Source organism: Phocoena sinus, chromosome 1, assembly GCF_008692025.1.
Source record: "Phocoena sinus isolate mPhoSin1 chromosome 1, mPhoSin1.pri, whole genome shotgun sequence".
Taxonomy (NCBI): domain Eukaryota; kingdom Metazoa; phylum Chordata; class Mammalia; order Artiodactyla; family Phocoenidae; genus Phocoena; species Phocoena sinus.
In genome coordinates, this window is record NC_045763.1 from 84,276,670 (window position 1) to 84,303,277 (window position 26,608).

At 35.5% G+C, this 26,608-nt stretch overlaps 1 protein-coding gene across 1 annotated transcript in view; it reads left to right on the forward strand.

Annotated features, from left to right (window-relative positions):
* ABCD3 (ATP binding cassette subfamily D member 3) overlaps positions 1–26,608 on the forward strand; it is a 91,434-nt gene that overhangs the window by 43,534 nt on the left and 21,292 nt on the right. Inside the window, exons 6-16 of the mRNA XM_032605541.1 lie at positions 637–734; positions 1,088–1,211; positions 3,397–3,453; positions 5,410–5,552; positions 8,235–8,304; positions 10,570–10,639; positions 10,724–10,821; positions 10,934–11,025; positions 12,611–12,702; positions 12,789–12,852; positions 12,981–13,044. Of these exons, the coding sequence (XP_032461432.1) occupies positions 637–734; positions 1,088–1,211; positions 3,397–3,453; positions 5,410–5,552; positions 8,235–8,304; positions 10,570–10,639; positions 10,724–10,821; positions 10,934–11,025; positions 12,611–12,702; positions 12,789–12,852; positions 12,981–13,044 (972 nt within the window). The remainder of the gene's footprint in view (positions 1–636; positions 735–1,087; positions 1,212–3,396; positions 3,454–5,409; positions 5,553–8,234; positions 8,305–10,569; positions 10,640–10,723; positions 10,822–10,933; positions 11,026–12,610; positions 12,703–12,788; positions 12,853–12,980; positions 13,045–26,608) is intronic.

A 26,608-nucleotide genomic window follows, 5' to 3' on the forward strand; every position in this document is an offset into this window, starting at 1 on the left:
AAGATGGAGATTCAACAGAAGACCAGTGTTTCCTTGAGAAAATTTTTATATAAATGTGACCTCAGAACTATGGAAGAATTAATTTTAATATAATGGTGGAAAAGAGTAGTAAAGTTGACTCCAGAAATAATCTAGAAGATGGCATTAGTTGGTATAAAACTTGTAGTAATTTTTTTAACAAATGCAAATACAGTGGGTATAGAGTTCCGTTGTCTAGGGTTGTAGTGCTGGTAGCAGGAAAGAGAAGATATACTAAGCATAAATGTCAGTACTCTTAAAGTAAGTTCTTTACACTGGATAGAAAGGTGACAGATTTGCTCTTTGGCTTGTTTATATCTCTCTCCCCCCCCAAAAAAAATTAAAAAGGTAACAAGGTGCTTCTCATAATTAATAATATTAATATATTCTAAAATTAATTTCCACGTAAAGGGTAATATAGCTAATTGCATTTGATTTAGCATGTTCTCTTTGTGTCTTTGGAAATGTTTAGTAAAACAGAACTGAATTATATCAATTTGTACTATCAGTTATAAAAAATTTATAGGATTTGGAGACAAAATCAATGATAGGGAAATAAATTATAATTTAGTAAGTAGAAATGAAGCAAAACCAATAATATGTGTTTGTTTGTTTTAGATTTCTCTGGTTAATAACTTCTTGAAGTTTGGGTTAAATGAGCTCAAACTGTGCTTCCGAGTAAGACTAACTAAGTACCTCTATGAGGAGTATCTCCAGTAAGTAAGAACCTATTTTTATATTAAAAATACTTAAACAATAATACTTATGATATTGAGATGTAGAAGTTTTTCTTTTTTATTTGATATGTTTTTCAAGAGGATTACTCTTAGACCCAGAAGCATATAAAGACATCAGCTATTTGGAATCTAATCCTGGCTCTTCCATTAATTGGCCAGTGATCCTTCTTCAGACTTGCATCTGCATCTTTAAAATAAATTAGGACAATCTTTAGGGTCTTTTCCAGCTCCAGATTTTTCTGTTTCTATGAATTTGTACTACATAGTATAATGTGAATTTTTTTGTTTTTAAAATCATTTGTTTTAAAGTCATCTTCTTATTGTTATTTTAGAACTTTCACGTATTATAAAATGGGAAATCTGGACAACAGAATAGCTAATCCAGACCAGCTGCTTACACAAGATGTAGAAAAGTTTTGTAACAGTGTAGTTGATCTGTATTCAAATCTTAGTAAGGTAAGTTTTTCTATTTTTATTGTTGTTAATTTGCTTATCTTTGAATCTAAGCAAATTTATATGGAATTGATTTGATGCACATAACAGCAGCATATAAGTATTTAATGCTTTTATAAGAAAGTTATTATAATAGTTTTAACTACAGTTACTTAATTTTTTATATTATTGGTGTGAGGTGCTTTGGCCAAGAACTGAGAATTTAGTGTCTTATAAAGATGTTATAAGAACTTTGCAGGCTGGTTTCAGCAAAATGACAGAAACTTGGATTTTTATCTCTTGACCTGTGTACTTCTGGCAGTTGTTAGAAATTCATGGTCAATTTATTTTTAGTTCTACATTCATAACCCTAGGCTAGGACATATTCTTGCCCAATTCTCTGCTTCAGTATCTCTAATAGATCATTTAAGTAATAGTCAAAAAATTTTCACAAGATATTAGTACATTTCTAATTTTTTCTAATTACTGTTTTTCCCCCCTTTCCAGAATATTGCCAAAACTTTTGACTCTGACCTTAACTAGTTTTCTTCCTGCTGATTATGTCAGCTCTTACTTCCTCTTCTTATCTCACCACCCTTACAGTTTTTTGCTGTGGTCTTCTCATTAAGCCATCTTCTTTGCCATTACCTCCTGCGTTGGCTAGCACATGTAGAGGGCATCTATAAGACTGTCTGCCCAGCATTTCCCCCGCCACTCTTCATCTTAGATGCCCCATTTCCCATCCAGTCCACATGACTGCTCTTGGTTTGTGGTCGGAGCTTGTCTCAAATTGGACCATTTATAGTATCTTGCCTCTGACCACAATTGATCCAAATATCCAGTCTTGAGACAAAAAACTATATACCACAAGGGGCTGGGTCACATTGTAAGAATAAGAATGCTCCCATTTCAACCATGTGGATGGAAGGAGGATAGGCAGTTCTAAGAAAAGCGATCTGTATCCCTCTTGATAGGCCCACTGCTAGGACACCTTTTCACTTCATGCCAAACCTTGTTCTTTATTTAGCTCTCTTTACGTCTTTACTGATCCAAACTCTAGAAACTCAGACAGCTGCAAGTTGTTCAGTAGTTCAGCTGCTTTTTTCCCTCCACCCATCACCACATTTTAGTTTGTTCTCTCTGTGTGTGTGTGTGTGTAGGGGGGAGGTGCTGTATATAATATTTTTCGTGTAATTCTGTAGACATTGTTGTGTATTCTTTATTACATCTTGGCACTTGAGTAAGTCCATAGCTCAGGACTTGTCACAGCTGTAGTAAAGAAAAATATTATCAAATTAATTGATTGTAGTGGTGCTATATACGACAGTATATTTAGTTTATAAAATATCTGATTGTTTGAACTCTGACTTAAATTGAGTCATTATTTTTGTCAGTAACTTAAGTGTACTTGAATTTTATATATCTAAGTATATGTCTAAATATATCTAACTTCTTGATAATTCGTAAGACAAGAAAGAAAAGGTTCATCTTAGTACAAGCCAATTAATAAATGAAGCCACCTATCCTAATATAGTCAGAAAGGAGTGGCTATGGACTTAAAGTAAATGAACACAGTTTGGGTTTCTTGAAAAACAGTTCAAAATATGTACAGCTTTTGGTATGTCAGTTGAGTTGTCTCTGTGTGAGGAGCAGTACATTAATGTATTATTTTAGTTCTAGGAGCTTGAGTTTTAGGTCAGAAAATGAGATTCATAAGCTCACTCACCATATTTCAACATATAGATGTTGTGATAAAATCAGACAACGTTAAGAGCAGAAAGAGTCTCTCATTTTTCAGGTGAAGATATATAGAAACCAGAAAAGCTGTTAGTAGATTTGGGGTTAAAACTCAGGTCATTTTATTCAGTGTCTTTATACTACATTGAGAAATTGCTAAGTAAGTAATGGCTAATTATCACAGTAGAGCTACCTTAGTTGATGGAAAGTGGTAAATACTTTTCCCAGTTGATGGTCAGTAGACATTGGTCAGGCTGTCTCCATTTTGAGTTTCTTGAGAGTAAGAACTGTGTCTTTTATGTATTCATTGAGCTGCATACTGTTACAGTACATTATACATAGTGGGAACTCTGCATGTTGACAATTATGTGTTAAATGTCGAATAGCATTTTGTATTTAACATGTTTATTGGCTATCAGTCTAGGCAATCTAGTTCTTTTTAATTCTGAACCTTCTGATGTTTATTTTACAGCCATTTTTAGACATAGTTTTGTATATCTTCAAGTTAACAAGTGCAATAGGAGCTCAGGTAAGTTTACTTTCGTTCTGTCTTTTAAATGGCTACAGTACTGTGCTGTGAATAGCTGGATGGTTTGTAAGAATTTTTATGTATCTCAAAGAATGTATTTTTTACAAGTGTAGCTAATAAAGTCTGGTTATAAAATAATGCTGTACTAGAGATTTTTAAAGTTTTCTAATTTAGCTTTTTAATTTTGCTTAAGCCAGACACTTGGAAAATTTTTGTGGCTTTAACAACCAGAAGTGCTTAAACATTGAACATACATGTATTTATTGTTGCAAAGTTATGTCTAAAAAGAAATTTGGAGATAGCTATTTTACTATGAAATTTGAATGTTTAAATACTTTTAGAGTGGCCATAACAGTTTCAAGAATATTTTATAATAATATAAATGGTTGACTATCCCATGAGCCTTATTAGGTATTTCTCTGACATTTGTGATAGTAAGACTGACCTTTATATTCTGAGTATTCTCGTTGAAGTCTAACTTTAGTCATTTAATATGTAGTATTAGTGTTATATATTTATAACAATCATATAATAGTGTGGTTGTTTTATGTGTATATGTACATGTGTATGTATATACTTTCTGTAGTTGATTAATAAATAATTTATGTAGTGATTTTTGTTCTGTTCCAAAACATTGGGGAAAGCAGTTTTTTATTTTAATTTTCTTGTCTATCTTCCTAACCTTTTGATATCCCGTAAGCCAGGTTTAATCATTCTTAAAACTTGTTTTTACTGTAAACAAGTGAATAGGCTTAATGCCTTTTATCGGTATATTGTAATATTTTGATGGTACTTATTACATGTTTATAATACTTAAGTATTATGTTTATATTTAAATATATCTCCATGTGTTCTTATTTTCTGATTTTGTATTTCTTAGGTAGAAACTATGTTTTAGTTATCTCTTTTGCCCATACTTCTAGTAATTGTTGAAATGCATTGAATCAATCATATTGAATTTAAAAATAATACATACTATATTCCATACACACTGTCTGAATAAAAAGATGAGTAAGACACAGTTCCTACTCAGGAGGGATTATGATCTGGTGAAAGGGTAGGTATTCAGACAATTGTAATAAGTGATAAGTCCAGTAATGGAAGTGTGGAAATGTATTTATTGTCCAGAAGAATTGGAGGTGATATTTGCACTGCTTTGAGGATGATGGGTAGGCCTCCATTAGACATGTCAGGCTTGCCAGACATAAGAACAACTTCATTGAAAGGCACGTTCAGGAAACAGTTATTTCAGTATGGCAGAACATAGGATATATATATGGGAATGAGGGAAGTACCTTCGATGAGCTTGGAAAGGCAAGCTTGAAGCTTCTCTCTTAGAAGGGTCAATGCGTGATGAGGTACTTTACCACATTAGAAAGTACGGCAGCTAGAAGCAAGACACAGGAGAAGGGAAAGGCAGATTGAGCTCATTTGGGGGAATTGAGCTTGAGGTTCTACAGAGTAGTAAGCTTCAGATGTACAGTTAAGTATTTGGAAATAACATCTTGGATTCTTAAAGAGTGATGGGATTAGAGGTATAAATTTGGGAGGAGAAGGGAGTGAAAGAGGAAACCTCAGGGAGTATTAACATTCAAAGAGAAGGCAAAAAAAAGTTTTGCGAGTTGTTGTGGAATTAAGAGTGTCGAGAAGAGTTCCATCAGAAGAGTTTTAGGTGCTGTAAAAGAAAGAGTGAGGACTACAATTAGGAGTTTTTAAGTGAGCAAATTTGGGAGAGCTGGGGAAAGAGTTGTGGGAGGAGGAGTAGATGAGTAGTAAAAACAAAGAAGACCCAGTGTGTAATTTCTCAGAAAAGAAACAATTAAGGGAAAAAATTAGTCAAAAGAGTAAATTTCTCTCAGAGTAACTGGAGTTAATTATAATAAATTGTGTGTGTTGCATTCAGTGAATTTATTATATCCTTGACCTTTGTATATCTTTCTCTCCCAATAATAACAGGGCCCAGCAAGCATGATGGCCTACTTGCTTGTTTCTGGGCTATTCCTAACTCGAATTAGAAGACCCATTGGTAAGATGACAATAACTGAGCAAAAGCTTGAAGGAGAGTATAGATACGTTAATTCTCGGCTCATCACAAACAGGTGTGTACAAATGTATTAAATGTATTTGGCTGTACTAAAAATTCCTTTGTATAGCTATTGAAGTCCTGTAAGCTGACTCCAGAAAGTCTAGTAACACGGAAATTATGTCTGTGTGTATTTACTTCTTTTGAAAATATACATTATGAAGGATATCGGTTTTATAAAGTAGTAATCCTCTACGTTTCTAACCCTGTTTCTTGTTAACTGTTTAGTATCCCTGATTTACCTCTTCATGTCTTCTATTGACTAACTTTCTGTTGATTTCACTTTAAGCAAAGTCAAAAAACAATTTAAATTCAAATTTACTTCTTCAAAGAAAATTTTGTCTCAATTTATCCACAAATGTTTTTTGTTTGAGACTGTATGTGGAATACTCAAAGTTAATTCAGTCTCACGGCATGTGTCTCTACCTATTTTCCAGACAGTTTAAAAATCCAAAGAAGGAAGAAGTATTGGGCGTTAGAGCCAGCCTGACTAGTTTCAAAAGCTATCTTCTCCACTTATCAGTTAATATAAGTTTTGGGAAGTTATTTATAGCCTCACTTTTCTTGTTTATGCTAGGTAGATAATATAGGGTTGTCATGAGGATTAAATATGAAATATATATAAAGCTTCCAGCACTGTTTTTAATATGTAGCAAGTGCTCAATACATTTTCTCGCATATTGATGATCTGTCAACCTTAAGTCATCTTGAGGGTCCTAATATTTATTTACTACCCTGTTGGCATTACAAAATTATTTAGGAAATTATTCTTTTAACAGTTCCCTCTTCCTTTATTTCCTTGGATTGCTAAAATAGTACCAGTTCTAAATAGGGTTTTTGTGCTGTAGGGAGACAGAAGAATAGAAGGTTGAGTAGAGAGGTGATCTGCCAAGTGAATGAAAGATGGTATCAGCTAGGATGCTTTCCATTGCAAGAAACAGAAAACCCTGACTCAGGTGGCTGCAACAATAAAGACATTTACTACTTCACATAAAAACTCTTAAAGATAGAGCAGTTCATGCGCAGCATGATCGGGGTGTCTGGGTCTTCTCTTGGCTCTGTCCTCCTCTGTATGTTACCCTTTTCCTCTGGCTAGTTCTCTTTGTGATCACAAGATGGCAAAAGCAGTTTTAGATCTCACCAGCCCTCTTCCCCTGCAAAAAGTCCAGAAACAAAAACAGACCATTTCTGCTGTCTCTTTAAGAGAGCAAGGAATCTTCGCCAGAAGCCCCACAACAGACTTTCTTTCACATCTCATTGGCCAGAATTATCACTAAAGCAGTTACAGCAAAGTGATTGGCTTAGACCATTGGGAACTCTTCCCCTGTGGATGGAGTTGAGGCCATTCCTCAACCATTTGGATGCATAGAAAAGGATAGAGAACTTTAAGAAAATTGGGGTTCTCTTAGGAAGAAGGACATGGCAGAGAATAAATGTTGGATAGGCAGTTGTCAGTATTCTGGGATGTTCTGTTCTTTCAGGTTTTAGGTTTAGGCTAAAATGTTCAGGAGAAGTAGAATTATCACCTCATCTTTCTCCACTGACTTAAATATGCAGAGGAGGTAAAAGGAAGTAAGAAAACAAATTATAGGTATAGAATTGTGTTTAACTGGGATTCTGATACCCTGGGGCCGTGTATTATTGTGTAAGGGAAATTGTGAAAGGCAGGTCAAACACGAAGCAAGTTTATGGAAAGTTAATTTTACTTGAATGGGTTGAGGTAGGGGCTACCTTGTTTTTATGATGGAAAAAAATACAGGTACATTTTGGACTAGAATATAAAACTCACATACATTTTTAAGGGAAAAAAGAGACTTTAAAGAAATATTGTGTGTTTATTAAGAGCTGTTTTAACTGTGCCTTCTAGATGCCTATGTAAATCTTTACTTTCCTCTGCTGTAAGAGGTACTTTGCTGGGAGAGTTTACATTACACTGAATAGAGTGGAAAACTAGACTTTAGTGTCAGATACGAGTTATAATTTCAGCTATTTGACCTGCCAGCTCCATGACTTCTGCAAATTTAGTTAACTATATGTAACCTTTTTTCATCCATAAAATGACCCTTTTTTCCTAGTTAAGATCCTTGTGGCCCCTGTGTACCCATTCAAATCAGCTCAAAGAAAGAGGAGTTGCGAGGCTATGCTGGGGTTCCGAGAATAAGAACAACTGTTCAGCTAGGCCTCCTGGGAGCTGGCACTGTGAGGCGGGCAGGACTTAGTTTGCTTTTCTGTCTTTTAAAGGCTGCATGTCATGGCATCACTACCTTATTTTTTTTTCTAACTGTTGTTTTCTCCTCTCCCTTCTGGTTAGATCTGTACTCAGTTTGTAGTAATGTCTGCCCTAGTCCTGCCTTCCTATATGTCATGGCAATTTCCTTCTTCCTTCTTATTTCTTATTATATTTCTTATTTCTTTATCCACATTTCTGAGAATTAACCCAGCATATCTTTTCCAGCCAGGCTATATGTGGCATATGCAACATATGTCGGTAGTGCCGTCTGTGATCCAGTCAGGTGCATATACCTGTGCTCTGATCAGTTGAGCTAGGTACAGATAGTGGCTTGAGATGTACCCAATAAGCTCATAGTCACAAAATGTCCAGTTATATACAAATATTCAGTCATTAAATATGGTATTTCAGTTATTTTTCAGGCTTAGGTAACATTAAAATTAATTGCTAAATTATTTTCTTTAATAGTGAAGAAATTGCCTTTTACAATGGAAATAAAAGAGAAAAGCAGACAATCCACTCAGTCTTCCGAAAACTGGTAAGATAACATGTATGGAGGCTCATGTGTTTATGGAAAAAAAAATTGGGGGCCTTTGCCAAGATACATACATATACCTTTAATCTTTAAAATATTTATTTTTTAAATAACTAACTATAAAGAATTTTTATACTGTGTTTTCCTAAAAACTATCAAATCAATGTATTAAGCTGCCCAACTATAAAAATAGTTAGGTTTTATTAAAATAATTGTCTGTACTTTTAAAGCAGTTACTTAGGAGTCTTATTTAGTGATTATTACAGAAAGAATTTGTTCCTGTAGCATTCATGGAAATACTGTGAGCACAGTTCAGCAAACATTTTCTGTAATGTGCAAGATAATACATGTATAGTTAAGGCTTTTCAGGCCATATGGTCTCTGCTGCAACTGTTCAACTCTGCCACTCAAGAGTAGCCATATTTCTATATTTAAATGAATGGATGTGGCTATGTTCTAATAAAACTTTATTTACAAAAATAAGTGACAGGCTGGATTTGAACTGTGGGCCATAGTTTGCTGACCCTTGATTTAGAATATAAATGTTGTTTCTTATGAAAACTATACCTTGGTTTTTATTTACTTGCTGCTTGGAAGTTTTGAATTTAATTAATTGTATTGATTATTCATTCAAAAGATACGGAGCACCATCTAGGTGTCTGTGCTTGTCCAGGTGATTAGTGTGATAACAGTGGTGTGTGTGATGGGCCACATCCTCCCTTTAAGGAGCTTACATTTTAGTGGAAGTTTTTGAAATTAAATACATATTTGAGGTGATTTTTAAAGGTTAAAGAAGTTATTTTAAATTATTTCAGAAATTGAATTTTTGCCTTTTTTATATTTAACATGACTGAACTTTGATAGTATTCACTGATAAAATGCATTTAAGGTAATGTTCTAGGGGACTGCTGTTAACTAGTTCGCTCTTCACATGGCTTGCCCATGCTTATCCTTTAGATTTCAGCCCCAAAGTTAACACCTTTTTGAGGCCTTGTCTTCTCTGATGGCCTCCACCAGTTATTTTCCCATTTTAATGATCTGCTTCCTTAAAAGCATACATTGTGATTTATAATTATTTTGTTTGTTTACTAGTTTGTCTCTTTCATTAGTATGTGAATTCCATGAGCTCAGGGACCTTGTCTGCTTTATTCATTGTTGTATCTCCAGCATTGAGCTCAGTATGTAACATCTGTCATTCATTGAATACATGTTCCAGCCATTGTTCTTTTACAGAAGATAATAAGAGCAAGCTACCCTGTACTCAGGAAATCCATGCTTTAGTGGGGGAGACAATAAACAAGTAAACAACTGGATATTTTACAATATATGATTTCAGGTTGTAGTGAATTTTGTGACCAAAAATAAAATGGAATAAAGTGGTAGAGTATGATGGGGGCTGTTGCCTAGCTATTTTAGGTAGGGGATGGCAAGAAGGTCTTTCTTAAAGAGGTGGCATTTTATCAGAAACCCATATGAATTAAGGGAGTTAGTCACAGAATATAAATATCTAGGAACACGGTAATCCTGGCGGAGGGAACAGCAGGAGGAAAGCCTTAAGGCAGAAGCATGTTTGAGGAACCAATATTTCTGGAGCTCAGTGAGAAAGAGCAAAGTAGAAGCAGATGAGGTTTAAGATAGAGACCAGTGCCGGATCATGCAGGACCTTGAGTAATATGATAGATGGAAAAGTCAAGAGCATTAAAAATGCAGAATAAAATACATTTTTAGACTTGTAATTTTGAGATAATGCATGCTGAGATTAAAGCTACAGACTCGGGCTGTGCAGCATCATTAGCGCTTGGTTCAGATTGAGTGTAATATAATTCTTAGAGAAAGCACAGACCAGAGGTTTCCAACTAAGGCAAAGCATTGAGTGCTATTTCCAGACAGCTGGTGTTTCACCTAAATTAGCTCATCTTTCTGTTCTTTTTCTTTTGATTATTGATCAGTTTTAACAAGTATGTATCTGACAATATTATGAATACAGTATCATTGTACTGTTACGTGCAAGGGACACCACATTGATATTCTTTAAGTAGTTTCCATTCTGTTTGCATAAAAATGGTTTCATGAAGTATTTGTTTGGCACCTGTTCTGTGATCAGCATTGCGCTCAATGAAATGTGATGTATAATGTAATCAGACATCACAGGCACTCAGTTAATACTTGTTGAATACAAAAATTATTTAGTTTCTTCTGTCCTCATGATAGATTCATTTTTTTAATATACAGAAAGTATATATATTTTTTGTTTTTGCTTTCTGCCAGGTGGAGCACCTACATAATTTCATTTTGTTTCGGTTTTCTATGGGCTTCGTTGATAGCATAATTGCCAAATGTAAGTATGCTTTAAAAGAGGTAGTGGAATGGAATTTGTGGGAAAAGTGAAGTATTGTTGATGTTTTTAACTGTTTTGTTTCAGATTTTGCCACTGTGGTTGGTTACGTAGTTGTCAGTCGTCCTTTCCTAGATTTGTCTCATCCTCGACATCTCAAAAGCTCACATTCAGAACTTCTGGAGGTAAAGTGGTAGTAGTAGTCATACTCAATTGAAATTTTAAATATAACAATAAAGAAAAGCTAGTTTTAATCTTAGAGATGTAAGTGAAAACTAATATTTATTTCTATGTCAGGATTACTACCAAAGTGGAAGAATGCTTTTGCGAATGTCTCAAGCTCTGGGTCGAATAGTTTTGGCTGGCCGTGAAATGACAAGATTGGCTGGGTAAGTAAGATTAGTAATAATGAGCAATTGCAGAGAATAATTTTTTTCAAATATGTTATCCTTAATGATTGTGCCCAGTTGAGGTTGAGATAAGGGGCAGTGAAGCCCCGTATTTCTTGCTCTTGCAAGCTGGTTTTGATAGAAAATTAGGAAGATTTTTCTTTGATAGTGAAGTTTCCATGTTTCCTTAAGATAGCTGTTTGGAGCCTTAAACTAGGTTAGTTGTTCTCAAGCTGTCTATTCTGTGGACACTGGTATTCAGTAAGCTGGGAAATGTCGAATTGGGGCAGTCTTTCCTTGATTCACAGAAAATTAAGTTAGTGAATAGAATTTTCTCGTTTGAACTTTTTTGTCCCCTACCAGACTTTTTTTTCCTTAGGTCTTTGATACCTGGCAACTCAGCAAAAGATAAACAAGGATCAAGTTGATTTTAATGAAAAAAGTGAAAAGTTACCTTATGGTAGCTGTAGGTCTAGTTGTAAATATGGTCAGGGTGTCTAGTAAAATTGTTCTTAGACCATCAAATGGAGTTAAATATTTCAAAATTTCAGGGTCTAATATAAAGGGCTTGGTATGGTGTCAAAAAAAGTATAATAAAAAAAAAAGCACCGTAAGTTTCAGGTCATCTGAAGAAATTAGATGTCTTTGGATCTTTCCCAGGCCTGTGATTAGTCTGCCTGTTTCCTCTGTTCCTTCTTCTCTACTCCTTTGGCAGTTAAGGTCTTCACGGCAAGGTAGTTATAAGAAGTTATAAACTACTATGAGGAGTCTCTCTCTTGAGAATGCTGACATTCTCCCTACTTGTTAATAACTTTCTCATGCCTTTACAGCTCCTAGCATATGGAATGCTTCTGTTCCTTTAGGAAGTTTCTGCTTGTTATTCACAGAATGATCCTGTTTGCTTCTCTGGTTAGAGTGCTTTCTCTTCGACCATCATATCATTCTTCTCCTCCTCAACTTCTTGTCATTAGTTTTGATTTCTATCACCACAGTGATTTCTCTCTAATATTAAGAACACTTCCATCTTTTTTCCCTCTTCAGAGGAAGAAAGAGAGGAATCCTCCAGATTCTTCCATGTTTGCAGGGAAGCAGTGTGCATTTGGCATACTTAAAATAAATGATGTCCTCAGAGAGAAAAACCAACTTTATCCAAGGCTTTATGACTCGCTCCAGCAGGAACTCAGGGTCCATGCTTCCTGGACCTAAGGAATGCACTAGCATTAGTCCTTTTATAGTATTTACTAGAAAATTCCTTAAAATTCTAGTGGCAGAGAACCTTCTTGATTTGCCTATTAATGAAGTATCTGTTGAGGTGGGACCCTATGAGACCTCTTTTCTTAGCCGCGTGTTCCTGCTCTCCTATTGAAGCATAATAATAAAACGTGTACTAATACTTTATGTTGATGAGATGTCTTTTAAGTTATCTCATTTAAACTAAATGATAAGTTTAGAAACTTGAGTTAGATTTGTATAAAGTAAAAAATATGAACTTAATGTTATATGTCAATTATATTCAAATAAATAAATAATAAAAATTAAATATATAGCCTTTGGAGTTTTGATTATGACTTCTCTTTTTCTTTAGCTTTACTGCTCGGATTACAGAAATAATGCAAGTACTAAAGGATTTAAATCAGGGCAAATATGAACGCACCATGGTCTCACAACAGGAAAAAGGTAAATATGAATGCACTAGGTCACATAAGTTTTTGCTGACATGCCATGATGCTTTAATACTGATTTTTCCATTTAATGTATTGAAGGAGCACAAGGCATTCCCTTGATACCTGGTGTTGGAGAAATCATCAATGCAGATAACATTATAAAGTACGTACAGAAAAGGGTTCTTTAGCACCATAAATATCTGTTAAACTACACAGTAGCCTTTCTCTTTCAGCTACATCTGCTTAGTGTTTAATGTAAAATTATTCTCTTTTTATTAATTTCCTCTATAGATTTGATCATGTTCCTTTAGCAACGCCAAATGGAGATATCTTGATTCGAGACCTTAATTTTGAAGTAAGTTTTTACATGGTTATATAAAAGCTTAAATCATCTTCAAAAATGTGAAATGAAGAACTGTTGTCTGAATATTTAACATAATTTTAAGGCTTCATTTAGTTTCTGAACCCACAAAATTGCTTTAAAAAGTAAGTCTTTATAAAGGAGGACTGCCTTCGATTAAGGTAGTCATAAGGTACTGTAAATTTCCAGTTATAAGATAAATAAGTACCAGGGATGTAATGTACAACATGACCAATATCAAAACACTGCCGTATGTCACATAGAAAAGTTGTTAAGAGAGTAAACCCTAGGAGTTCTCATCACACACACAAATTCTTTTTCTATTTCTCTAATTTTGTAACTGTATGAGATGATGGATGTTCACTAAACTTACTGTGATAATCATTTCATGGTGTATGGAAGTCAAATCATTATGCTGTACACCTTAAACTTAGACAGTGTTGCATGTCAATGATATCTCAATAAAACTGGAAGAAAAAAATAAAAAGTAAGTCTTTGAAATAGAAATTTATTTTTCTTATTTGACAGGACTTTAAAGTTTCAAATACTACTATCAAAAATCTTTTGCAAATAAGTCCATCTGAAGAAAGCCATAGAAGATATAGATAATTGGAATCTCCGATGTAAGATGAATATTTAAACATGCAAATATAACATTAGTCTCTTTAAATTAAAATAATTTACCATTTGGTAGTATTTTGATGGTATAGGAGGATCTGTACCTATAAAAACAAAACACAGACTTTCATATTACTGATGAAAACAGTGGAAGAGCAGCACAATAGCGCTGCAGATTGCCACTCACCCAAGACACATAACATCTCGAGCCAAGTGAATTGTGGTGCTGATCAATATAGTCTGTTAACCAAATGGGAATATGGCAGGCCAAATGAAAAAGCAAAAGCAAAAGCTGAGAATTATTGTTACTGTATGATTTTATAAGACTCCTGCAGACCTAAGGGTTACTATTTAGGTTATGTGTCTATTGTGACTTTACGAATAGTTCACATCTGAAAATCTTGAAGATTAGTAACAGATGGCTATCATGTGGGCTGTCTCTCCAGTTCCAGATACCATTACTCTAGAATAACACTGTCCAATAGCACTTTCTGCTTGATGGAAATGTTCTATATCTGCATTGTCCAGTATAGTAGCCATATTCTTGAAATATGGCTAGTACAGTTGAACTGAATTTTAGATTTTACTTAATTTTAATGAATTTGACCTTAAATAGCCATGTGACTAGTGGCTATTGTATTGGACAGCACAGCTCTAGAATTCTCTACATGCTTAGGTTTATGGTGCTCTCTAATTTGTGTTGTATATGGAGATTCTTTTCAACTGCTGTTATTGAAGGAATGTTGTCTGATAGTTTATAAAATAAGGAGTATAATTACTGGATTTGTTTTCAAAGTGTTATAATTATAGGTAAGTCTTCAGTTTTTCTACTCTTAGTCATGTATATTTATTATGTACGTCTCCACTTTCTTTTTAAGGAACTGTAAAAATGAAAAGTGTTGGTTATGCAAAGTACTTTGGACTTATTCTACAATGAGTGTTATATATTGTCATGTTTATTTTAAAGCCAGGAAACAAAAAGGGAAGTACAGAAAATGTGAATATATTTGGTAAATATTTAATGGCACAAGTATTACAGAAGTGTTTTCTCATTTAGCTCCAGGTGCTGCAGTCAGAGCTACAGCTCTAGGTGCTGCTTTGCTCCCTTGGCAAAGTAGGTGGCCACCTACAGGGCTTGATTTCAGGAATAAAACAGAGCTCAAAACTCCATCTTTGATAGATTTCCAGTAGCCCTTTTATTGTCACTACCCAAGAGTAAAAAGGGCCATGAGATTTCTCCATTGAAGAATCCTCGTAGCCCTTTCTCCTACTTTCCCTCACTTGTGTCTTTACACAGACATAGAATACGCCAACAATACAGATGCACACATGGTTTGAGCCTAGTGAGGAGAGATTTGGGATCTGTGTGTACAGCCACGTGGAATAAATAGATCATGATTATGGTCTGTGATATGCTCACTTTGTCATAGTGTTACCACACTGATGCTGTCCCTTTCATCTTAGTCCAAAGCCGCCCTTCCCTTTAAAGCCTTTATGTTTGAATTTTAGTATACTTCTGGCCAGTCCTGATAACTTCAGTTTTAGTCTCAGAAAGGACCTAAGTTTTTTGCTCTTATTTTGGTTTCACTTTGGAAAGTTTTATTTTAGTTATCAGTTACACCCCTGCTTGTTTAAGTTTTTTTACTCTGTGACCATGTTCCATATCACTGTTGTCTATTCTGTGATTCTTGTATTGTTTTCTCCTCCACTTGGAGCTGTTTCTTTGACTTCTGTACTTTTGGTCCACTGTTACAAATTCCTCTTCTGTCTCTTTCTGACTTAGGGTATTCTAAGTTAGACTTGGCTTTTTCTCATTTATTTTGTCTTTCTATCATTTTTTTTAACATTGTTTTATTTTGTTTTTTAATTCAACAAACATCCATTACTTCTTTGTAACATCTGATTGTTTTCTATCCATCTGGCTTACTTGAAAATAAAGATTCCTTTTTCCTGCAAAGAGGCATGATAAAACTGAGACTTGGCCATCACAAATTAATGTGTCCTACTTTATGATCAGTGTGCCTTTTGGGTTACCTAATAATCAAATAATGTAAGCTTCTTTGAGATAGGAGATTTTATATCTTATTCCTTTATAAGCTCCCTCAGCAATGGCCTATTTATATAGACTGGAGAAACCCTAAGAAATAACTACTTGTAGGTTATAATGTGGGCATTAAAATAGTACTTTGTAACTTACTAAAATTTTTACCTTTTCAGTAAGTGAGCATATTTTAATGTTTAAAGAAGCCTAAGTAAATCTTCGTAAACAGCATACTTTCATGTAATCTCTCTTTTATTTAAATCATATTTATGTGTAGAATATTTTGATGTTTTATTATAGTAAATTTATAGGAAGTAGGATTTATCAAGAAGTGATATTTCTGGGGGAATATTTTTATTGGTAAAGATATGGTGGTTCAAAGCATTCGTTGCCCCAGTAAAGCAATCCAGGATCCTCAATAATAGAGTGTTGTTGGGACTTCCCTTGTGGTTCAGTGGTTAAGAATCCGCCTGCCAGTGCAGGGGACACTGGTTCCAGCCCTGGTCCAGGAAGATCCCACATGCCGTGGAGCAGCTAAGCCCGTGCTCCACAGCTACTGAAGCCTGTCCCTAGAGCCTATGCTCTGCAGCAAGAGAAGCCACCACAATGAGAAGCACACTGCAACAAAGAGTAGCCCCCGCTCACCACAACTAAAGAAAGCCTGTGCGCAGCAATGAAGACCCAACGTAACCAAAAATAAATAAATAAAATAAATTTATATTTAAAAAATTTAAAAATAGAGTGTTATTAAGAACTTAATAACTGGTTTTCAGTGAAAGGAACCCTTGGCTTTTAGTCTTAATTCAACCCAGAAAAAAAAATACATGTTTTTACAAATCTTTAATTTGGAAAAATTATCACTGGCTTACCATGGCTGATGTCATAATTGGAAGTTTTGTCCAACATTATCAAAAGCCACGGAGTAAAGAAAAGTTAATGCTGAGTCTAAGACATTTGTGCATAGAAGAGTACCTAAGGATTTCAGTAACTCTAGTTACTATTTATACACATCATTACAAACTTGGTTTTGAGGTTTCCTGGCGTGTTGCACCAAGTAATGTGGAGGGGTATTGGATATCAGTGAAAGCCACAGTAAGCAGTTAGGTGCAGAGAACAGTACATATGGCTAACATTACCTAAGTAAATCAGAGTGCTAGGGAACCATTTAATTAATCGTTCTCTGAACTTTAAGGTGCTCCTAGGGGAAACACTTTTATAGTAGAGTACAATTATTATATATAATGTATTACTAGGAATATTCACTATATTCAATTTTATAGGAAAAAGAAATATGTATTTAGAAGAAGTCCATCAAAATAACTCTTCGAAATAATTTCTCAGAAAAAAAGACAAATGTCTGGAAAAGTCATTCAGAATAGCTCATTTTCTAATATACAACATAAAATTTACCATTTTAACTATTTTGAAGTATACAGTTCAGTGGCATTAAGTACATTTAGTGTGTTGTGCAACCATCACCTCTATCTTCAGAACTTTTTCATCACAGCAAAGAGAAACTCTGTACCCATTAAACAGTAACTCGTTTCTCCCCACCCCTTAGTCCCTGGTAACCTCTGTTCTACTTTCTGTCTCACTGAATTTGCCTAGTCTGGGTACCTCATGTGAATGGAATCATAACATCTGTCCTTTTGTGTCTGGCATATCTCACTTAGCATCGTGTCTTCAGGTTCATTCACGTTGTGGTGTGTACCAGAATTTCATTCCTTTTAAGGCTGAATAATAATATTCCATTGTATGTATATGCCACATTTTGTTTATTCATTTATCCACTTGGGTTGCTTCCACTTTCGACTATTTTGAATAACGCAGAGGCTCTGCATTCCATCAGAAAAAGTTCTTTCAGTGGCTTACAGCACCCTATAGTGTTTACCTGCCGTTACCCTGCCACCACCTCTGACCTCTCTGAGCTCATTTCCTACTACTCTTCCCTCCTGCTCATTCTTCTTCAGCTGAATCCTTTCTGGTTTTTGAATAGGACAGGTACATTCCTGCTTCAGCCTTTGTAGCTACTTTTTGTGGGTAGGGTTGGGACTGCAACAGTCCCTCCAGATAAACTTCTGGTTCACTCTTTCTTTCACAGCTTTGCCCAGTTGTCATTTTCAGTGAGGCCTGGCCTGACCACCTTAAAAATGCAACCCACCCCCCCCACACACAGTTTTTTTACCTTTATCTATTTTTTCCCTGTAGCACTTATTTTCTAACATACTGTTTAATTTACTTATTTATTATGCATATTCCTTATTGTATGTCTCTCCCACTAGAATGTGTACTGGTAAGGGTAAGGATTTTGTTGTGTTTTTTTGTTGTTCTTTGGGTTTCTTTGGTCTCTTTTACTCACTAATGTAGCTGCATTGCCTCGAACAGAGCCAGACACTGAGTATTCAATACATATTCATTGAATTAAAAAATAGGAACCTAAGGCTCAACAGTTTAAAAAAGGCAGGTTCCACAGCCAGGGTAACTCATATCTCTCTGTTGTCTTTTCCTGCTGTGATACATTGCTGTGTGAGCTACAATTATGACTCAGGTTTTTTGATTCATCACCAGGTTGATTAACTCAGATAAGACCATAAGCTTAGAAATCAACCACTGTTGACATTTTTCATTTAACTTTACGTTGTTGCAGAGCAATTTGGTGGCACTTATAAATATTTATAATACATATGTACTTTGATACAATACATAATTTCTAAGAATCTGATCTGTAGAAGTATTTCTCACCAGTGCATCAGTTTGCACTCTCAGAGCTTCATTGCAGTATTATTAAAAGAGCAAGCAAAATGCAGATGACCTAAATATTTAACAAAAGGAGAGTATTTAAATACGTTATGATACATCCTTACTATGGAATACACTGCAGGCATTAAGAGAGGAATGGGGAGAATCTGAATATACTGACCTGAAAGAATATCTGTGATATATTGTTTGTTTGTTTATTTATTTTAAATTTTATTTTATTTTTATACAGCAGGTTCTTATTAGTTATCTCTTTTATACATATTAGTGTATATATGTCAATCCCAATCTCCCATTTCATACCACCACCACCCTGCCCCCCACCCCTGCCCCCCACCTCCGTTTCCCTCACCTTGGTGTCCATACGTTTGTTCTCTTCATCTGTGTCTCTATTTCTGCCATGCAAACCAGTTCATCTGCACCATTTTTCTAGATTCCACATATATGCATTAATATACGATACTTGTTTTTCTCTTTCTGACTTACTTCACTCTGTATGACAGTCTCCAGGTCCATCCACGTCTCGACAAATGACCCAATTTCGTTCCTTTTTATGGCTGAGTAATATTCCATTGTATATATGTACCACATCTTCTTTATCCATTCGCCTGTTCATGGGCATTTAGGTTGCTTCCATGACCTGGCTATTGTACATAGTGCTGCAGTGAGCATTGTGGTGCGTGTGTCTTTTTGAATTACAGTTTCCTCTGGCTGTCTGCCCAGTAGTGGGATTGCTGGGTCATATGGTAATTCTATTTTTAATTTTTTAAGGATCATCCATGCTGTTCTCTATAGTGGCTGTATCAATTTACATTCCCACCAACAGTGCGAGAAGGTTCCCTTTTCTCCACACCCTCTCCAGCGTTTGTTGTTTGTGGATTTTCTGATGATGCCCATTCTAACTGGTGTGAGGTGATAACTCATTGTAGTTTTGATTTGCATTTCTCTAATAATTAGTAATGTTGAGCAGCTTTTCATGTGCCTCTTGGGCATCTGTATGTCTTCTTTGGAGAAATGTCTATTTAGGTCTTCTGCCCATTTTTTGATTGTGTTGTTTGTTCTTTTTAATACTGAGCTGCATGAGCTGTTTATATAGTTTGGAGATTAATACTTTGTCCATTGATTTGTTTGCAAATATTTTCTCCCATTCTGAGGGTTGTCTTTCTGTCTTGTTTATAGTTTCCTTTGCTGTGCAAAAGCTTTGACGTTTCATTAGATCCCATTTCTTGATTTTTGTTTTTATTTCCATTACTCTAGGAGGTGGATAAAAAAAGATCTTGCTGTGATTTATTTCAAGTCCTCTTCCTGTGTTTTCCTCTAACAGTTTTATAGTGTCTGGTCTTAAATTTAGGTCTTTAATCCATTTTGAGTTTATTTTTTGTGTATCGTGTTAGGGAGTGTTCTAATTTCATTCTTTTACATGTAGCTGTCCAGTTTTCCCAGCACCACTTATTGAAGAGGCTGTCTTTTCTCTATTATATATCCATGCCTCCTTTGTCGTAGATTAGTTGACCATAGGTGCATGGGTTTATCTCTGGGCTTTCTATCCTGTTCCACTGATCTATATTCTGTTTCTATGCTAATACCATATTGTCTTTATTTTATTTTATTTTTAATTTTTGGCTGTGTTGGGTCTCCATTGCTGTGCACGGGCTTTCTCTAGTTGCGGTGAGCCAGGGCTACTCTTCGTTACTGTGTGCGGGCTTCTCATTGTCGTGGCTTCTCTTGTTGCAGACACGGGCTCTAGGCGTGCAGGTTTCAGTAGTTGTGGCACGTGGGCTCAGTAGTTGTGGCTTGTGGGCTCTCGAGCTCAGGCTCAGTAGTTGTGGCGCATGGGCTTCGTTGCTCTGCGGTATGTGAGATCTTCCTGGGCCAGACTCAAACCCGTGTCCCTTACATTGGCAGGCAGATTCTTAACCACCTTGCCACCAGGGAAGCCCCTACCATATTGTCTTGATTACTGTAGCTTTGTGATATAGTCTGAAGTCAGGGAGTGTGATTCCTCCAGCTCCATTTTTTTCCCTCAAGCTAGCTTTGGCTATTCAGGGTCTTTTGTATCTCCATACAAATTTTAAGATTTTTTTGTTCTATTTCTGTAAAAAATGCCATTGGTAATTTGGTAGGAATTGCATTGACTCTGTAGATTGCTTTGGGTAGTATAGTCATTTTCACAGTATTGATTCTTCCAATCCAAGAACATGGTATATCTCTCCATCTGTTTGTGTCATCTTTGATTTCTTTCATCAGTGTCTTATAGTTTTCTGAGTACAGGTCTTTTACCTCCTTAGGTAGGTTTATTCCTAGGTATTTTATTCTTTTCATTGCAATGGTAAATGATATTGTTTCCATAATTTCTCTTTCTGATCTTTCATTGTTAGTGTATAGGAATGCAAGAGATTTCTGTGCATTAATTTTGTATCCTGCAACTTTACCAAATTCATTGATTAGCTCTAGTAGTTGTCTGGTGGCATCTTTAGGATTCTCCACGTATAGTATCATGTCATCTGTAAAGAGTGACAGTTTTACTTCTTTTCCAATTTGATTCCTTTTATTTCTTTTTCTTTTCTGATTGCTGTGGCTAGGACTTCCAAAACTATGTTGAATAAAAGTGGTGAGAGTGGACATCCTTGTTTTGTTCCTGATCTTAGAGGAAATGCTTTCAGTTTTTCACCATTGAGAATGATGTTTGCTGTGGGTTTGTCATAGATGGCCTTTATTATGTTGAGGTAGGTTCCCTCTCTGCCCACTTTCTGGAGAGTTTTTATCATAAATGGGTGTTGAATTTTGTCAAAAGCTTTTTCTGCGTCTATTGAGATGATCATACGTTTTTTTCCTTCAGTTTGTTAATATGGTGTATCGCATTGATTTGCATATATTGAAGAATCCTTGCATCCCTGGGATAAATCCCACTTGATCATGGTGTATGATCCTTTTAATGTGTTGTTGGATTCTGTTAGTATTTTGTTGAGGATTTTTGCATCTATGTTCATCAGTCTGTAATTTTCTTTTTTTGTAGTATCTTTGTCTGGTTTGGGTATCAGGGTGATGGTGGCCTTGTAGAATGAGTTTGGGAGTGTTCTCCCTCTGCTATATTTTGGAAGATTTGAGAAGGATAGATGTTAGATCTCCTCTAAATGTTTGATAGAATTCACCTGTGAAGCCATTTGGTCCTGGATTTTTGTTTGTTGGAAGATTTTTAATCACAGTTTCAATTTCATTACTTGTGATTGGTCTGTTTATATTTTCTCTTTCTTCCTGGTTCAGTCTCGGAAGGTTATGCTTTTCTAAGAATTTGTCCATTTCTTCCAGGTTGGCCATTTTATTGGCATAGGGTTGCTTATAGTAGTCTCTTATGATGCTTTGTATTTCTGTGGTGTCCATTGTAACTTCTTTTTCATTTCTAATTTTATTGATTTGAGTCCTCTCCCTCTTTTTCTTGATGAGTCTGGCTAAAGGTTTATCAATCCTGTTTATCTTCTCAGAGAACTAGCTTTTAGTTTTATTGATCTTTGCTATTGTTTTCTTTTTTTCCATTGCATTTATTTCTGCTCTGATCTTTATGGTTTCTTTCCTTCTACTAACTTTGGGTTTTGTTTGTTGTTCTTTCTCTAGTTCCTTTAGGTGTAAGCTTAGATTGCTTATTTGAGATTTTTTTTGTTTCTTGAGGTAGGATTGTGTTGCTCTAAACTTCCCTCTTAGACCTGCTTGTGCTGCATCCCATAGCTTTTGGGTCGTTGTGTTTTCATTGTCATTTGTCTCTAGGTATGATTTGATTTCCTCTATGATTTCTTCAGTGATCTCTTGGTTATTTATTTTTTTATTTTTTAATTTTTTTAAACATCTTTATTGGGGTATAATTGCTTTACAATGGTGTGTTAGTTTCTGCTTTATAACAAAGTGAATCAGCTATACATATACATATGTTCCCATATGTCTTCCCTCTTGCGTCTCCCTCCCTCCCACTCTCCCCATCCCACCCTTCCAGGCTGTCACAAAGCACCGAGCTAATATCCCTGTGCCTTGCGGCTGCTTCCCCCCAGCTATCTACCTTACTACGTTTGTTAGTGTGTATATGTCCATGACTCTCTCTCGCCCTATCAAAACTCACCCCTCCCCCTCCCCATACCCTCAAGTCCGTTCTCCAGTAGGTCTGCGTCTTTATTCCTATCTTACCCCTAGGTTCTTCATGACATTGTTTTCCCTTAAATTCCATATATATGTGTTAGCATACGGTATTTGTCTTTTTCTTTCTGACTTACTTCACTCTGTATGACAGACTCTAGGTCTATCCATCTCATTACAAATAGCTCAATTTCATTTCTTTTTAAGGCTGAGTAATATTCCATTGTGTATATGTGCCACATCTTCTTTATCCATTCATCCGATGATGGGCGCTTAGGTTGTTTCCATGTCCTGGCTATTGTAAATAGAGCTGCAATGAACATTTTGGTACATGACTCTTTTTGAATTTTGGTTTTCTCAGGGTATATGCCAAGTAGTGGGATTGCTGGGTCATATGGTAATTCTATCTGTAGTTTTTTAAGGAACCTCCATACTGTTCTCCACAGTGGCTGAACCAATTCACATTCCCACCAGCAGTGCAAGAGGGTCCCCTTTTCTCCACACCCTCTCCAGCATTTATTGTTTCTAGATTTTTTGATGATGGCCATTCTGACTGGTGTGAGATGATATCTCATTGTAGTTTTGATTTGCATTTCTCTAATGATTAATGATGTTGAGCATTCTTTCATGTGTTTGTTGGCATTCTGTATATCTTCTTTGGAGAAATGTCTATTTAGGTCTTCTGCCCATTTTTGGATGGGGTTGTTTGTTTTTTTGTTATTGAGCTGCATGAGCTGCTTGTAAATTTTGGAGATTAATCCTTTGTCAGTTGCTTCATTTGCAAATGTTTTCTCCCATTCTGAGGGTTGTCTTTTGGTCTTGGTTATGGTTTCCTTTGCTGTGCAAAAGCTTTGAAGTTTCATTAGGTCCCATTTGTTTATTTTTGTTTTTATTTCCATTACTCTAGGAGGTGGGTCAGAAAGGATCTTGCTGTGATTTATGTCATAGAGTGTTCTTCCTATGTTTTCTTCTAAGAGTTTGATAGTTTCTGGCCTTACATTTAGGTCTTTAATCCATTTTGAGCTTATTTTTGTGTATGGTGTTAGGGAGTGATCTAATCTCATACTTTTACATGTACCTGTCCAGTTTTCCCAGCACCATTTATTGAAGAGGCTGTCCTTTCTCCACTGTACATTCCTGCCTCCTTTATCAAAGATAAGGTGTCCATATGTGCGTGGGTTTGTCTCTGGGCTTTCTATCCTGTTCCACTGATCTATCTTTCTGTTTTTGTGCCAGTACCATACTGTCTTGATTACTGTTGCTTTGTAATATAGTCTGAAGTCAGGGAGCCTTATTCCTCCAGCTCCTTTTTTCGTTCTCAAAATTGCTTTGGCTATTCGGGGTCTTTTGTGTTTCCATACAAATTGCGAAATTTTTTGTTCTAGTTCTGTGAAAAATGCCAGTGGTAGTTTGATAGGGATTGCATTGAATCTGTAGATTGCTTTGGGTAGTAGAGTCATTTTCACAATGTTGATTCTTCCCATCCAAGAACATGGTATATCTCTCCATCTGTTTGTATCATCTTTAATTTCTTTCATCAGTGTCTTATAATTTTCTGCATACAGGTCTTTCGTATCCTTAGGTAGGTTTATTCCTAGATATTTTATTCTTTTTGTTGCAATGGTAAATGGGAGTGTTTTCTTGATTTCACTTTCAGATTTTTCATCATTAGTATATAGGAATGCCAGAGATTTCTGTGCATTAATTTTGTATCCTGCTACTTTACCAAATTCATTGATTAGCTCTAGTAGTTTTCTGGTAGCATCTTTAGGATTCTCTATGTATAGTATCATGTCATCTGCAAACAGTGACAGCTTTACTTCTTCTTTTCCGATTTGGATTCCTTTTATTTCCTTTTCTTCTCTGATTGCTGTGGCTAAAACTTCCAAAACTATGTTGAATAAGAGTGGTGAGAGTGGGAAACCTTGTCTTGTTCCTGATCTTAGTGGAAATGCTTTCAGTTTTTCACCATTGAGGATGATGTTTGCTGTGGGCTTGTCATATATGGCTTTTATTATGTTTAGGAAAGTTCCCTCTATGCCTACTTTCTGGAGGGTTTTTATCATAAATGGGTGTTGAATTTTGTCGAAAGCTTTCTCTGCATCTATTGAGATGATCATATGGTTTTTCTCCTTCAATTTGTTAATATGGTTTATCACATTGATAGATTTGCGTATATTGAAGAATCCTTGCATTCCTGGAATAAACCCCACTTGATCATGGTGTATGATCCTTTTAATGTGCTGTTGGATTCTGTTTGCTAGTATTTTGTTGAGGATTTTTGCATCTATGTTCATCAGTGATATTGGCCTGTAGTTTTCTTTCTTTGTGACATCCTTGTCTGGTTTTGGTATCAAGGTGATGGTGGCTTCGTAGAAGGAATTTGGGAGTGTTCCTCCCTCTGCTATATTTTGGAAGAGTTTGAGAAGGATAGGTGTTAGCTCTTCTCTAAACGTTTGATAGAATTCACCTGTGAAGCCATCTGGTCCTGGGCTTTTGTTTGTTGGAAGGTTTTTAATCACAGTTTCAATTTCAGTGCTTGTGATTGGTCTGTTCATATTTTCTATTTCTTCCTGATTCAGTCTTGGCAGGTTGTGCATTTCTAAGAATTTGTCCATTTCTTCCAGATTGTCCATTTTATTGGCATAGAGTTCCTTGTAGTAATCTCTCATGATTTTTTTTATTTCTGCAGTGTCAGTTGTTACTTCTCCTTTTTCATTTCTAATTCTATTGATTTGAGTCTTCTCCCTTTTTTCTTTTTTTTTTTTTTTTTTCCCCCTTTTTTTCTTGATGAGTCTGGCTAGTGGTTTATCTATTTTGTTTATCTTCTCAAAGAACCAGCTTTTAGTTTTATTGATCTTTGCTATTGTTTCCTTCATTTCTTTTTCATTTATTTCTGATCTGATTTTTATGATTTCTTTCCTTCTGCTAGCTTTGGGGTTTTTTTGTTCTTCTTTCTCTAATTGCTTGAGGTGCAAGGTTAGGTTGTTTATTCGAGATGTTTCCTGCTTCTTAAGGTGGGCTTGTATTGCTATAAACTTCCCCCTTAGAACTGCTTTTGCTGCATCCCATAGGTTTTGGGTCGTTGTGTCTCCATTGTCATTTGTTTCTAGGTATTTTTTTATTTCCTCTTTGATTTCTTCAGTGATCCCTTCATTATTAAGTAGTGTATTGTTTAGCCTCCATGTGTTTGTATTTTTTAAAGATCTTTTCCTGTAATTGATATCTAGTCTCATGGCGTTGTGGTCGGAAAAGATACTTGATACAATTTCAGTTTTCTTAAATTTACCAAGGCTTGATTTGTGACCCAAGATATGATCTATCCTGGAGAATGTTCCATGAGCACTTGAGAAAAATGTGTATTCTGTTGTTTTTGGATGGAGTGTCCTATAAATATCAATTAAGTCCATCTTGTTTAATGTATCATTTAAAGCTTGTGTTTCCTTATTTATTTTCATTTTGGATGATCTGTCCATGGGTGAAAGTGGGGTGTTAAAGTCCCCTACTATGAATGTGTTACTGTTGATCTCCCCTTTTATGGTTGTTAGTATTTGCCTTATGTATTGAGGTGCTCCTATGTTGGGTGCATAAATATTTACAATTGTTATATCTTCTTCTTGGATCGATCCCTTGATCATTATGTAGTGTCCTTCTTTGTCCCTTTTAATAGTCCTTATTTTAAAGTCTATTTTGTCTGATATGAGAATTGCTACTCCAGCTTTCTTTTGGTTTCCATTTGCATGGAATATCTTTTTCCATCCCCTTACTTTCAGTCTGTATGTGTCTCTAGTTCTGAAGTGGGTCTCTTGTAGACAGCATATATAAGGGTCTTGTTTTTGTATCCATTCAGCCAATCTGTGTCTTTTGGTGGGAGCATTTAGTCCATTTACATTTAAGGTAATTATCGATATGTATGTTTCCTATATATTGTTTTGGGTTCGCTACTATAGGTCATTTCCTTCTCTTGTGTTTCGTGTCTAGAGAAGTTCCTTTAGCATTTGTTGTAAAGCTGGTTTGGTG